This window comes from Megalops cyprinoides, chromosome 10 (genome assembly GCF_013368585.1).
Source record: "Megalops cyprinoides isolate fMegCyp1 chromosome 10, fMegCyp1.pri, whole genome shotgun sequence".
Classification (NCBI taxonomy): domain Eukaryota; kingdom Metazoa; phylum Chordata; class Actinopteri; order Elopiformes; family Megalopidae; genus Megalops; species Megalops cyprinoides.
Window position 1 is genome coordinate 14104095 of NC_050592.1, and position 16379 is coordinate 14120473.

Here is a 16379-nt window from a genome sequence, read left to right on the forward strand (position 1 = left end):
TATTCTGTATGCCCATTCTGTATGCCCATTCATTTATGAGGTCAGGTACTGATATTGGACGAGAAGGCCTGGCTCGCAATCTCCGTTCCAGGTCATCCCAAAGGTGCTCGATGGGGTTGAGGTCAGGGCTCTGTGCGGGCCAGTCAAGTTCTTCCACACCGAACTCATCAAACCATGTCTTCATAGTCCTTGCTTTGTGCACTGGGGCACAGTCATGCTGGAATAGAAAAGGGCCTTCCCCAAACTGTTGCCACAAAGTTGGAAGCATAGCATTGTCCAAAATGTCTTGGTATGCTGAAGCATTAAGATTGCCCTTCACTGGAGATAAGGGGCCTAGGCCAAACCCTGAAAAACAGGTGTGGCCAAATACTTTTGTCCATGTAGCGTACTTCACACCTTAATATTGTTGTTTCAACATACAGTGCTCAAATTTGACATTTAATGAGATATGTCTAATTCATTTTGTTGTGATTATAATTTAATCAACTGTCAGAACTCAGGCAAGGACTCAAGCACAGACAGAGAAAACTGGGCACACAGGTTTATTAAGTCCAGAGGGCAATCCAGAAACGAAGTCAGGCAGAGTCAAAAAACCAGAGCAGACACGGCAACAAACAGGCAAGAAAACAGAACCAGTAGGCAGACACGACGCAAAGGCAAACGGCGAGTAACGACACAGCAAACTGAGACGAACCAGCAACAAGACAAGACACACGCAGGACTTAAATAGGGCAAGGCTGATGAGAAGACGGGATGCAGGTGTGCAGGCAGGCAGGTGAAGACAGTCAGGAAATCAGGTGGGCGGCGACAGGGCGGAGAGCAGGGCAGGGCTGGGACACAGGGAAAAACAAAAGCGCATGGACAGGAAAAACAAAACAACCGGCTAGGACACCACAGTCCTGACATCAACATGATGAGGGTTTCAGCACACTTAAACATGTGGAATATTATGAAAGTGACATCTTAATTTATTAATATATTACTTTTTTCTGGGGGAAAAAAGATTTAGTCACAGCTAAGAAGTGAGGACAACTGTAAGAACTAATATTGATGGTCATTATGCTCGCAGATAGATACAATCACCACATCCAAAGTACTACAGCTAGGTAATTACATGCAATACAAGGCTGCTTGATAAAGGAATTGATAACTGAATGCACTGTCACTCTCATGTTTCACTTTCATTTATGTGTGTGTGTGTGCGTGCGCGTGTGTATAGTTAGGCCTACATGTTAGAGATATAACACTCTGATTGTGCAGTTATGTGGGAGTTATGTGGGTTAAATTATGGTAGCAAGCACACCTTTCAGACAGTTAGAGGCACATTGTTCTCCTTGTGGTGTGGAATGCCAGTGGTCATTTTCCTACTTACACAAGTACAAGAGAGCAGCAATGCAAAACTAGCATGACAACAGCTAATGGCTTAGTGCCTTTCAGTATGGGGTCAGTATGGAGTCATGCCAAAAAAACTGAGCTAAAAGTAGCTTCAAAATACAACGAGCGTGTAAACTTCCTCAAAGCCAACACAGTTTACTCTCCATGCAGCAGAAAATAAATGAATATATGTAGATAAAAGAGCATACATAAAACACTGTCAACATCCAGAATTGAAGGTAGGCTAATAATGGGAACAGACAGAAATAGACAGATGGACTTCATGGTTTGGATTTTCTGTGAAAAGTGCAAGAAGCACATGGAGCTTCATGGCACACCAGTGGTCATTATAAGACTGCAGAATTGATGCATGGAAAAATGAATGGCTCATGGATTCATCATGATGTGTTTTGTGCTGGTGAAATGTTTTTAACTATCGCTTAACTGGGAATGTCACTTAACTGGGAAGTGAATGTTAAATCCATACCCATACCAGTTCAGTGAAGTGTCATCCAAAAATGCTCAACTCTGAAATAAAGTGGGCTTAATCTTCACTCAAGCCTTATGACACTTCTCAAGTTCAGTCGTCAAGTGGTCAGTGGTTTCAATTGCTTGGTCCTTCAAACTGGACGGTTTTTTTTTTTGTTTTAAATAAGGCTACAAAAAAACCAAAAACACCACCCAAACAGTGACAGCGGAAGATATTTGTATCAAAAAGCTAGCTTAAAGAGGATCCAGTTATTGCGAACATCATTAGACCCCTCAGTAGATTACTCTTGGAACACCGCAACTAAGACTCTGTACTCACTTGTATCAATTGTTTATAGGCTACTGTACATATGGGTCTTACTAATGCTTTTAGTCTCACGAGCAGGGAAAATTATTTGTTCCACGACAGGCGGACAACTCTGAATTAGATAGCACGATAACCTCAGTAATTAATCAGTGCCGATATCATTATCATTACCTTAATAGCACCAGTGACACGCTGTAAAACGTTACCTAGTAACAACTGACATTTCATCACCGTCATTTTGGATTGGTTCGCTGCACGATTTCCACAGACATGTAGATGCCCCTAAACTTTCTTATGCTCACTTTGGGTTTAAGTAAAGTTGCTGGAAGGCTGTGTAGCTGTGTCTTGAAAACGTTAGATATGTCTGCTTCACATTCTTTCTTTATCCATGTGCTGACTGTATTCGCCTTGTTGTCTGGAATTGGTAAGTCAATCGCTTATTTTTCATATTATAATTTTATTATTACTGTTATCTTGTAGAATTTCAAAATGCTATATAGAAATCCTGTAATTATTCAGCGGTCTAATATTAAAATGACCTGTAACTTCATCAGCAACGTTAAAACCCTGACATGGCAAAGTTAGCCGCAATGGCGAATTTAAGAATTTGGTTGAAAGCGTACATAAGAAAACCTTAAAATGTATCAGTCTTATGTCATTGGAAACAAATTATGGATAAAGAAGTTTAATACATTTTTTTGTAACTTATTGATCAACAAAACATCTCTGTGTATGTTAAAGAGTATAATTTTGCTGCATAATTGGTAGAATTACTTGATAAAGGATTGCTTTATTTTTGTCACTTCTTGACAAGCAAAAAACAAACAAACAAACAAGCAAACAAAACAAAACAAAAAACAAACAAACAACAAAAAAACAAGCAATCAAGCACAATACCATTGCAGTTTTGCTGCAGGGCAAGTCTTTAGGTTCGATATGGTCTTGCATCATTCCATAGGCTATTTATAATGTGTATTTTAATCTATTTGGTGGACATGATCAAACCTCATCACCACATCAGCTATAACCATCTAATGCATTTATTTATTTACTCAACACCTGCATTAGATATTAGTACAATTGCAAACAACAAAAATGAATAAAACTTCTTTCAATATTATTTCTAACACCATAATATTATTACATCTCACTTCAGTGCTTTCAAATGTTCATCTTTGCTGCTGCAGGAACCTGATCGTATGCAGTCTAATTTGAGTGTTCTAAGCATTTTCAAGTTATGAACATTTTTCTTTTAATAATATAAAGGTTAAATGAGGTTCAGCATGGAATTGCTCAGCAGGTGATACTGTACTGTGCAGTATTTCATGTAGAAAGTGATGGTAAGGATTTCCATATCAGATTGGAATGAATTGACATAAATTACTGGTATTTATGTTTTTGTTTTTGTTTTTTTCTTCATCAGCTGGTTATTTCCACCATATGCAGTGCGAGTGCCGTTTCAGCTCGAGTGACCTGCATGACCTTGAGTACATTGAGAGATATGTCTTTAATAAATTAGAATATGGGAGATACAACAGCACCCTAAATAAGTTCATTGGATACACTGAACACGGAGTGAAAAATGCTGAAAGATTTAACAAAGACGGATCGGCACAACAACAGCATGCTAATCTGGATGGATACTGCAGACCCAATGCTCAGCTCTACCTCAGTAATGTACTGGATAAGACAGGTGAGTACTGTGGCTTTACACAGGTTATAATTCTAATAAGATAAAAGCATGTACAGAAGTATAAATCAGACAGGGTCAGTCATAAGTAGTCAAAAGAGTCATAAAGAGTGAAGCATGCCGTAAAATTTATTTCTTGGTGTCCAGGGAAAACTGCATGAAAAATCATATAATTTAGACTGTGTTTATGGATGTATTTAAAAGTCAGCTGTTAATCAGGCATCACCACACTGCTGTCCCTTTGGAAAATACTGGGCGGATGAATCCATGTGTGGTTTATGACAGACAATGATTTAATAACAACCCCTTCAATCCAACCCTTCAGACTTGGTCTGAAGACACACCTCTTCAGACTCTACCTGGACTGACACCCTTGCCATTTTGATCTTGTAGATCTAAGATTCTTGGCATGTACTTGTAGCTCTATCCCTTACCTTGTATTTGTAGCACGTTTTTGCCCAGGTAGCATAGCAGTACTTTATTGTCCCAATGATTGTATTTGATATATGTACCCCTAGATCATGCTACACTGACCTTGTGCTCAGCTTCAGCACTATCTGCTTTGTATGACATGTACACATCTTGCTCTTGTGCCTGTGCCTGTTTGCCCACTATATGCACTTTTGTATGTCGCTTTGGATAAAAGTGTCTGCTAAATGAATAAATGTAAATGTAACATTTGGTAAATGATGTAAATACACCTCTTAGTGTGAATCTGTTCATGGACATAGGCTGGGTGTAAGACAGACTGGCCTGGAAATGCATGCCTTTTTTCTTCTGTAAAAACGTCATTCATCCCGATCAACCTTACAGTACATTGCTGAACATTTGAGGCCAAAAGCATTTTCTCAATAGGAGAACTGATTCAGAAATTTATGCCGATTGGGACCACCTCTTAGTTGAGGATTTAATATATAGCATATGAAATTATACAAGTCTTATTAAGCACATAGCATATGATTACAATGTGAATCTTATCATTGAGGTTTCTCATAAAAAGTGTAAACAAAAATATACTGTGAAATAAAAATGATGCACTTGCCTGTTTTTAGTTGAGCCCACCGTAGAGGTCCTATCTGCCAAGCCTGCCAGTCATAGACACCCTGCCATGCTGGTGTGCAGTGTCTATGACTTCTACCCCAGAGGAATCACAGTGACCTGGCTGAGAGATGGAAAGGAGGTGAAGACTGATGTGACCACCACTGAGGAACTGAGTAATGGAAACTGGTACTACCAGCTCCACTCACAACTGGAGTACACACCGAAATCTGGAGAGACCATTGCCTGCAAGGTGGTGCACAGCAGTCGCCCAGAAGGCAAAGTGGTACAGTGGGGTAAGAAGATCATGATCTACCATGTCAGGCTACTTCATAGCCTATTCTGGAAATCTCATGGGTATTAAACATGTTTATTTACATTACATTTACATTTATTCATTTGGCAGACGCTTTTATCCAAAGCGACTTACATAGGTTACAGTTCTTTACAATGTTATCCATTTATACAGCTGGATATTTACTGAGGCAATTGTGGGTTAAGTACCTTGCCCAAGGGTACAGCAGCAGTGTCCCAGCGGGGATTGAACCGGCAACCTTTCGGCTACGAGTCCTGCTCCTTAACCACTATGCTACACTGCCGCCCCTATTTCTGAAATAAAGCCAGCATGAACTCTACACTATACAAATGCTGGTGTGACACAAAATACATATTTTTAAATAGTCTTGTAAATAAGATGGATTGCCCTTTCTCTAAGCCTGATTTGGTCATAATTTTAATATTTATAAACTAAAGAATGTATTGATGTGGGATTATATATGTCTCCTCTACATATCCACAAGAGAGTCTGTGCATAAATACAGTGGAATATAAAAATGCCAAGATTCAGCATGCACAGACACTAGGCAAAAGAAAAGGGCTGCTAGTCTGTTTTGTTTATTTGCTTGACATATGCTGTTATTGTTCATTTGTTGATATGTTACGTGGTCATTTGTATGGTGGTTTGTTCAATGTGCAAAATGACTACCATTTTTCCTTACCACAACCACAAGTACTCCTAACTGAAGGAGAACATTGTGTTTTTCAGACCCCTCCATGTCTGAAGTAAAGAGAAATAAGGTGATCATTGGGGCATCTGGGCTGGTGTTAGGCCTGATCATCACAATTGCTGGAGTGGTTTACTACAAGAAGAAATCCACTGGTGAGAAGCAAGATGTCAATCACTCAGTGCCTTAAGTACTCACTGTCAATTACCCAGTCCAAAACATTTAGATCATCAGTACTTACGCCTATGTGTATACTTACTTTGTTCAGTATAATAAAAAATATTGTCATTAATATGCAAACATTCATTTTTGGTGGGTGAGCTAGTTAAACAGCATGTATTTTTGACTGACTGTTCTTATAGCATGCACATAATAAGTAATATGTTAGATGTAGACAATATGGTATGGTAATTATAAGGGATTTTGCAGAATACAAACATTCATTTTAGATATCATAGTAAAGGAAAATGAAATGTTGAAAATGATCTTGTCTAATACTTTCCTTGTTTGACAGGGAGGATTCTGGTACCATCAAGTTAAGGTAAGAGAATTTTTTGACAATGATGAAATGGTGATAATAACAACCATGATGAGGGTGACTATAATTACTATTATTAGGTATTTACAAAAGTACTTTATTTTGATGTCCTGCATAATTTATGCAACTTGTAACAACAGTTATAATGTATTTTAAAGTTTATTAGTTTCACAATACAATTCAATAGGTATATGATTGACCAATTTCTCAATTTTCAGATGCAGAAAAATCATAAGGAACAGGACTGAGGACACAGATTTTAATGTTTCTTCATGATTGCTATTGTTGCCTACATTTAAATCCATTGTTGTTTGTTTTAAGTACAGATAAAGAATGGAGAGTTTTCTGTGTAAAATACTGGTGCAAGAAGGAGCAGGTTTTCTTTGCTATTTTACCAGCTAATAGATTAATTCATGTAATGGAAATGAGGGTATTACTTTGTACTACACAATATTTGTTCATGGCATACATAATAAAAACACAGAAGGCTATTCATCTTTATAAAGGATATATAACAGCATCTTTTATCATTTTGTAATGACAAATCATGTACGGGTTTGGTTGAAATCTTTATTTTGCATTGTGTTGGCCATATGCTAAATCACTGAAGTTATTAATTTACCTACCCTTAATGAGCATTGTTAAGCAGATGGCCTGTAAAAGCTTTCATGATATTGATTACTCTTGTCAGGCAAAGTTTGTCAGTGTTTCTTGTCATGATTTAATTGAAATGATTATTGTTTACTAATAAACTTTAAATGACAATGATTGCTCACTTTCCTGAGACCTGATATAGTTTATTAAGCCTATCAGAGTCTGTAATTTCATTGTTTGGAAAATCCTATTTATCAGTTTACCTGGGAGGTTCATCTGTAGAGTACTGCATTATGGATTGCCGGATCTGCAATGTGTGGGTGGTTACTGGTGCAATTCATTCCTTCATTTAAGGTCATCCCAGCCTTCTGTGTGGGTAAGGAACATCCAGCCATGAAGGTTATAGCAGACATTGTTTCCCACAAAAGCCCAATTAACATTAAGGCATCTAATAAATTGGTTGATGGCAAATCCACCATAGATGAACACTGAGTAGACAAGAGGGCTAAGAATCTTAAGATACAGAATTTCAAGACCTGTTACACCGAACCATATCATTTGCTTTCCTCTATTCCCAGTAAGAATTTTCCTTGTCCTCATTGTCTAAACTGTAAGACAGTGTAAAGGGGGACCACTTCTCACATCCACATATGCAAAAAAGTTGAGAGTTAGAGGAAGGAATAAATGCACTACAAAGTATGTTGTGTATTGAGTACAATGTCCATGTACTTTATGCTGTATCGGCAAATCAAAACATTACGTTTAAAAAAACTTTAACATAAGATGGAATCAGAGACAAAGATTTCCCGTAACTAAACATTTTCATGGTATGAAACATGATGTTTGTAAGCTTATATTAGTTTGGAATTTATGAATAATCCTCAGAGGGTGGTCATAGGGAAGGATTACTATTACAACAAGAACATTGGTGGATTTTTTTTTTGGTACTGAAACTCATAGAGACCTAAATGAGGAGCTATTTTTGAGCTGTTATCTTTAGCCACATATTGCTAGAATAAATCTCTGTTTTTCTTGTGTATTCTCTGTTCTGTTGTTGTGTTCTTTTGATGTGTCGTTACAACTCCTATGCTGGCTGGCACAATTTATGTGATGTCATCGCTGGATATTTCACACATTCCAATCCCTGTTCCAATTTTATGCAGAGATGAGCTGGGGAAAGATGTATCTCCTCTGCTTCAGCATCTCTCCTTCTCTTTCTCTGCACTCAGTCTCCTGTATATCTCTCTATATTATGGCATGTAGTGAAAGGCAAGAGCAGGGTGGGGTGACTGCTCTTGCCCTTCATTACATGGCATCTCCATAAAAGAGGTTTATGTGCAGACTCAGCAATCCTTAAATTCCTTTTTTCTTAAATCCCAAGGGGCACCACTATAATGAACAGTGACTATAAACTAATTACCTCCTTTCAGTCTTTCACTTGCATCAATGAAGTCAGACACTTTCAACAGTTAATCTGTGCACCTACCTTTTTTACAGTAGGAGATCATACATAGTACTACATATGACCACAAGACACAGAGAGCTACATATGTTGCTTTTAATAAAAATATGAAAAAAAACATTGCAGACGATTACACTGGATTTTGGTATTTAAAGCACACAAATCACCACTATAAATACAGTGCAAAAACTCTATACAGAAGAATTGATGGACATACTGTAGAAAGAGTAGATGTCATGAATTGATCCAGGTCAAATGAACACTTCCCCTGCAACCAATAATGCCTATCACTGGGAGATTTGTTATTGGCTAGAAAAACTTGAGACCAGAAACCTTTTACATAAATGCTTTCTACATAAGTGTTTTGGGTTCTAAATCAGATGATTTTGATAAACTGAGACTCCTGAAGCAGATGCTAGTCACAAATGTGGGGATTCGTTCAGAAAATGGTAATGGAACCATATTATTTTTCATGCCTTCTTTCAAAGATGAACCAAACTAATAATCCTATACATATTTCTGTTAAAAGTTATCTTAAGCTGAAGAGCCAACTCACTTAATTGCAATGAAAATGCAATTCATTAACCTTTACATTAACACACAGCACTACTTTTATGTGCAGTACAGATTATGTGTTACTGTATACACACTGTCCCACACTAACCTTATACAAAAAATGATAAATCTTTAAAAACTTTAAATACATTTTATTTAGCATTAAATATAAACATATGTCACCAAGTACCTTGGGGATGAAACTAATTTGGGTTTGTGATTTTCAGTAGAAATCTATGAGCACACATTGAGTACTGATGTACTGTTGTTGTAACCTACATTTACATTTACATTTATTCATTTGGCAGATGTCCTTAATCCGAAGTGACCTTCAAGTGAGGCATAAGCAAAAAGCCATATAAGGAGTAAACATTATTAGAAGTGCTGCATGATCATGTTTCAATAGTTGGCCGGACAATGTACAAGCTAGCTGATAGAGGTACGAGTGCATGAAACCATTAGATCAATTTTTTTATAAAGGAAAACAAAGTTGAGACCGTGGGGTCATCAGGTTGGAATGAGAGGTAGAGCTGGGTATCATTGGCATAGCAATGGTAGGAGAAGCTGTATGGCTGAATGATTGGGCCCAGTGAGGCTGTGTATAGTAAGGGGGGGGGGGGGGGGGGGGGGACGCCCTGGGCCCTGGGCCCTAAGGCACCCCAGTCGTGACTTCCTTGACTGACAGTGGTAGTGCCTTCTGCAGGAACCCACTGTCATTTGCTCAACCTGTGCTATATTCTATGTGCAGCACACTGATGGATACCAGTGACAGCTGAATTGGATATCGTTAAATGCTCAGATCAGACATATATTTACAGCACAAGAATTGTAACTACATTGTTAAATGATCTTACTACTTATGAAAAAATCTAAGCATTAGCATGTCTGTTGGCATTTGTTATGCAGATACAGTAGGAGCTATGTTGCTAGATGTCTTGATTTTGTTCCTCATAGAGAATGGATCATATTTATGTAATTTCAAAATCCATCAAAGGATAAAGAAGCATAAGCCAAATCATAAGTCATTATTGGCAATGATGCATTTTTATTTTAAGTGTGTTGGTCAACATTTTAATGTATCTCTTCTCACATTTAAGGATGCATTATGCCCCAATGGCTTCTGCCTCTTCATTCTCATCCTTGAGGGATGTGATGTCAGGCCTTCCACTGTTTACTATGTATTTGGCTACCTTCTCCCTGAGAGTCCTTGCCAGAGGAACAGGACAGTGTGAGGCTTTCACTTCTGCATGTCACACCCCTCACAGACCATATTCTCACGATCAGAGAACAGAAACAATCAAACAATCAGAAACCCCCTGGCACTCTCTCAAATGCTGTGGTAGGCAAGAGACGCAGACATGACGAGTGATGAGTGGGAAGAGAAAGAGGAAGAGACAGAGTGGATATCTGAGTTTGTATGTATGTGTCCTGGGTCACCAGGTCTGTAAAAAAGCAATTCAGTGTTATATGTTGAGTTTTTGAGTATGTTCGTGGTTTTTCTGATGCTGGAACAGACATCAGTTAACCAGCATGCTTGGTAGCATGATATCATGAGACTGGTTCACATCGGGGGTGGAAAAACTCAAGGGCCGTCAAGGGCAGTCATTTTGGAAGATTTAATGTTGCTCGAATGTAGAATGTACTGCTTATTATGAAATATAAGGGTATAATAAATAAGGGAGTAACGACCTCAGGTTAGACTGAGATCATTACTGATTCCTTCTTGCCCTCCCAGAATAAAGTCCCTCTGAATCAAAATTCATGGATAGCTCATATTCAAGGTCACACAGGTGACAGTACTGGGGACAGTGATAATTTTCTAAATAAAACTTTATGGGGGAATTTCTTGTACAATGACCAGTAGTAACCCAACACAGACGTGTTTATATGTACAAGTCATGTTTCAGTTTATTTAAATGAATTTTCATGTTTCTGTTTGACTTCACTGGGGCCTTGAGTGGGGCCATTGAAACTATAAAGACCACAGTTTCCAATGTGCGAATCATTTAGTGGAATTTCTGCTGATTCTAAATACAGTTGCAGAAAAAACAGTATGTTAATGAGCTAGAATATTTCATTCAAATACTATAAATTCTTACCAGCAACATACATTGTCATAACAAATGCACATTATAAAAAAGGATAAGTAAACATAAATGTGACATGTATTACTGTACCTGAAAGCAGTTTATACTTGCTGTAATTGATTGTGGTTTACAATGCAAAAGGAATTGCCATCCACTTTTAAGGGAAGCAATGTTAAAAAAAAATAAGGATTCAAAACTACTTTCACACTGAGCACCACAGAAATTCATGTCTCAATTTTTAGGAACCAATGACAAAAGAAATAAATGGTGACACCCTAGTTGTCAGGTAGACAGTGTTTCAACAGAGCTTTGGTAGTTTCCCTTGAAACGCAAAAAGGTACCATTCAGCAGTATTGAAAGATCCCTTAAATTAAACAAATTTGTGTGTGTAACAGTAGTCTTTTGGGGAGCATGAGGCACAATAAACATAGGAAAGTGTAGCATTACCATTATATTCATTGCAAATATTTCACCCACATTACAGGAAAACGTACAACTATGCAATAAGATAGGTCCAACAAGTTATGTACCAGTACTCCACAACTCAACAACACAAAAGTGACTGTTTTCATTGAAATGGCTAGTTTAGGAATCCCCAGTGAAAAACAATATCAGCATATGACACAACTGTAGCATTTGTAGCAAAGTGTATACACAATTTTATTTTATTTAACATATTCTTTCATAATTCCTAGTGATAAATTCAGAATTCAGAAAATGGGGAAAACTGGAACAAAAAAATCCTTGCGCTGAACTTGCATTGACCTCCATTTGGTTTTGAATTTGTAAACACATCATGACAGGCAGGCCTGTGCACAATAATCTCAAAATAAAAGATAAGATTAAGTTTTGGGCAGCTCTCCACTTATAGAAAATTCCTGCAGCTAGCTGGCCCCATGAACCTGCCAGACAGGTTCCCAAAAGTCCCTAATTTTCCAACAGGGAAATACAATACATGCTAGCCTATCAAGAAATGGAAAACCCTGACATCATTGGTTGTCAGGGAAGGGAATGTTTTGTGCAGACTACCCTTATTCAGGGAGACTTGTCATGCTTGAAATTGTTTCCACCATCTACTGGATTTACAAGAGGATCATATTGTTGTCAGTACACTTAAATAATAAAAGTCTAATGTTTTCAAAAGAAAATATTTAAATGCATTTTGTCCTGTTTTGAACACAAATTAAAATAAAGTGTACATGGCTGTTGGAGTTACATTTTGGAGTTACATTCTCCTACATTTTCTTTTGCAATAACTAGGGGCTATACATATATTTCAGCTATTACTTAATCACAAATCACAGACTTACAGTCACTGTGAGCTAAAACTAAGCAGTCAAAATGCAGGTTTACAGTTCTCAACTTTAGATTGGTAGAAGTCTATTAGGGCACACTGAGCGCCACTGTACTGATGTTATACTGAATGAGAGGACTTTCCCTTTTAGGAAAGTCATTCTCTTGACTAACTTCATATGCCCATTGAAATGTGTGCCGATAGCATGTGAAGCCTCAGGTCAGACACATATCTATGACACAGGACATCCAACTATATTATAATATTTATCTGCCCAGTCTACAAGCCCAATGCAAGCCTCATCTCTGATTTGACATTACAAGAAATGCTGTAATGTCCTAATTTAATTCAAAAACAGATACAAATAACATTATAGTATTAATTTACATTATTATATTAATTTAATATTTAAAGTACTTGAAAATTCATCCCAAATAACGTTTATCAACTTTTTACATGTGTTTTGTGGTTTATGGATTTGATTCAAGCATTACTAAAGTCAGATTTTATTTTTTGGGATCATCCCCCATTGGTTTCCCTCTGCCCATTATAATGATGTCTTCTACTGTTAACTGTGTATTTAGATCCCTTCTTCCTCAGAGTCTCTGGCAGAGGAACAGGACAGTGGGAGCCTTTGACCTTTGCATGTCACACCTCACACAGCCCGGGTCCTCATGATCAGGGAACAGGAATAATTCAGAACATTCAGAAATCCCCTGGCACTCACTCAAATGCTATGATGAACTACATATGCAGGCATAAGGAGAGATGAAGAAGAAAAAAGAGAAAGTGAAAGAGAATAAGTGGTTTCTTTTGTGCATGAACAGCAGGCTGGGTGACACACTCTTTTATTAGTGGTACAATGTACAAAACAGTGGTGGAACTAGTTCTGTGCACTGTAAGAACTTATTGTCTTGGGTTAACCCTTATAGAAACTCTGTACGGCTTTGGAACCTTGATATGGACATACATTGATACACATATTTAGACAACATGAACTGTTTACCTGTAAAATGGCTTGTAAACCATGAGGGAATTCCTGCCATTTTAAGGGACAAGTGCATCAAACACATTCATGTTAAAAATTAACAGAATCTGCAAATTACTGATATTCCTGTTGTCAGGTATACTGTTACCCAGCAGGGCATAAGGTTCATTGCACCACCTCATAAAATTAAATTAGCACCTTTCATGTAGCAACACATACTTATTAAAACATGATCATACCAAGACCAATATCAAGGCTAAGGGTCAGGGACAGAGATGGGAAACCCGGCTTCAGAAAGTAAAACTCCTGCCACATATTTGTTCCACCCATGCACTACCCCAGCTGAATTTAATTAGCACATCTCTTCAGCCAGGTAGAGGAGCTAATTAGTGAAATCACCTTGTTTAGTGAATGGCTAGAACAAATATGTGGCAGGATTTTTACTTTCTGAAGCCAGGTTTCCCATCTCTGGTTAGGGAGCAATCTTCTTAAGATATCTGTTATACATTTCTTAAATCTTGTATCTTAAGTTACCTTTGGTTGTCATGTTGTACCAGTGATTTGACTGGTTAAATGACCTTAGTACAGTTGTCATTAAACTCAAAATGATACACATATATTTAGGGCTTTGTGAAACCCCAGCTTCTCAACAAAAAGCTGAATGTGTGATTGATTTATTGATCCAAACCCTCACCTGTGTTGGTCCTAGCTCTCCATATGATGTGTCCTGGGTGAATGCGGTAAGTGTTTGACACTAGACAAATATATGGTTAACTCCCCAAACTCAGAGCTCAGGATCAATTTGAAAAGTATTTCTCAGGGTCCTGAGTGGATCGGTCAGTAAAAGTGCTAGGCTGAGCCCTATGGCCCAGATTTGATCCCAGCCGTGTTAGCAGCTAAGGATGAGTGGAAGAACAAATTGATTTCATTACACCAGGGGTATGGGGTGGGTAGGTTGTCCAGGGGTTTGTCCCTGTTGATCATCCAGGTGCCCATCGTCTGCCTGTATAAGGTGCATAAAGTGTCTTCTTCTAACTCATGTCAGCACAAGCTTGGCTTGGCATGGGGACTGTGGTATGTAAAAAAAGCTAATGGCATTACATGTTTCAGAGTAGAGTTTGTCTAATCCTCTTGGATTGTCAGTGGGAGTTGCAGGATAGAGCAGCATTTCCATGACACAGTTTGACATTCCAAATTTGGAGAAAATGGGGACAAAGGCATTGGGCATTCTACACAAAAAATATTTCTCAACATTGCTCCTGCACATTGTGTTTGCTGATTTTTTCTACCTCATTTGGACTAAATAGATTCAACTGTGCTGTTGACCACTAATCTGTATTCAACACATCTTAATAGTTCATCCAATTTAACTGAAACTAGTCATTGCATGTTTTTGCAAGTAAAATATATAAGCTAAGTTTTAATGTAGTGTTGGTCATATATATTTAAGCAAATTTGTGGAAACTGTCTCAATTGTTCTAGGCCCTAAAAGAGTTAATTGAACTACTCATTAACTACATAAAAGAAAATTCAAATTTATCTTATGAATTAATTGAAGGTGCACACATGAACAGAAAAAATTAGAATACTTTCTATTTTGTGGCAACATAGCATATATCAACATAGCAAATACTAGTCACGTGATATCAAGGCCAGATGAGTACACAATTAACAAGTCCCTCACTCCAGTAGAAACCACTCAATTAACCTTTTGCAACTAACAGTGCACTCAAATCAGAAAAACTCGCAAAGAACGTTCGCAAAATGTACACAGTAACAGGCCAGACTTGAATGACACACAAATTCAGAATTAGTGTATATTATGGAATTTCATATAGTAATTTGAAATACAAGAAACTTCTTGTTTTAACAAATTTCAGACCCTCTGGATTACTTTAGTACTATTTAAACTTCATAAGGGTACCAAAGGGGATAGAAGATAAATTTGATTTTGCTGTGTCCCTAATATTGTTGCTATGAATCCAGAGAGAAAGGTAAAGAGATGAATGTGAGAGTTCATATTTGTTGGCTTATCTGTTAATTTTTCATGGAGAAATCAGTAATAAAAAACCCACATGAGCTCAGGAATAGATTAGTGGTAACTCCAATATATAATAACATTATACTAACAATTTTCCACAGCAAAAATCCAGCCACAGCAAAACAACTGAACTGCCGAACTCCTCCCACAGCCACACATACTGTGGTTTGGTCTTCTCATGCATAAGTAAGCACTTTCAATTGAAGCTGATCAAATAAGCTCTGCAACTGATGAAGCTGCAAGTATAAAATCAAGGATCCAGTGTGATCCAACTCACACTTGAACATTCACCATACCCATTAACATAAGAAAAAACATCTTCAACTCCATTAAACATTTTAAAGTCAATACAGTGTGTATGGAAAGAGGTGAGGAGGTTCACTGTTGGGAACCAGCAGTGGAATAAATTGATTTTGTACTACTGGGGGTCAGTAGGTTGGTAAGGGTTTCCTTGTCTCATGGCTGTCAGCCGACCTGCAAATCATGAGGCACCAGCAAATTGCTTGGATAACATCAATGGAGTAGCGCCTATCCTGCAGTGAGTGTGTACTTCACTGTGGTGTACTGCGTAACCTGTGTTGTCAAAAATAGCCATTGGCTGTGCATGAGAGTATTGGAGGATTACATAAGTCTTGGTTGAGGGCTTGAGGTTGTCATAATGAAACAAGCTTTGTGGACAATTGGCAATTCTAAAACATGGTGCATAAAGGGGGAAACAGTTCACAGTTAAGTGCATTTTGTGTTTCCTTAGTCACTGAGGCTGCAGAAAAGTACTCCAGTGGAGACTTCACTTTATGTTGAGATGTTAAGTGTGTTTAAGCCTTATAATGCAACAGTCAGGTGCATGAAAGCCATCTCAATAGCAGGCTTTCTAAAGTGATCATAAGACTGCTTTGCACCAGTGGGAGCATCTCCAGC

General features: G+C 37.9%; 1 protein-coding gene across 1 annotated transcript; it reads left to right on the forward strand.

Annotated features, from left to right (window-relative positions):
* Positions 1-3535: 3535 nt before the first annotated feature.
* Positions 3536-7128, forward strand: LOC118784251 (H-2 class II histocompatibility antigen, E-S beta chain-like). The gene is given in 5 exon segments (XM_036538341.1): positions 3536-3863; positions 4913-5194; positions 5944-6057; positions 6417-6443; positions 6659-7128. Coding segments are annotated over 4 exon segments (750 nt in total). The 3' UTR covers position 6443; positions 6659-7128.
* The last annotated feature ends 9251 nt before the right edge of the window (positions 7129-16379 follow it).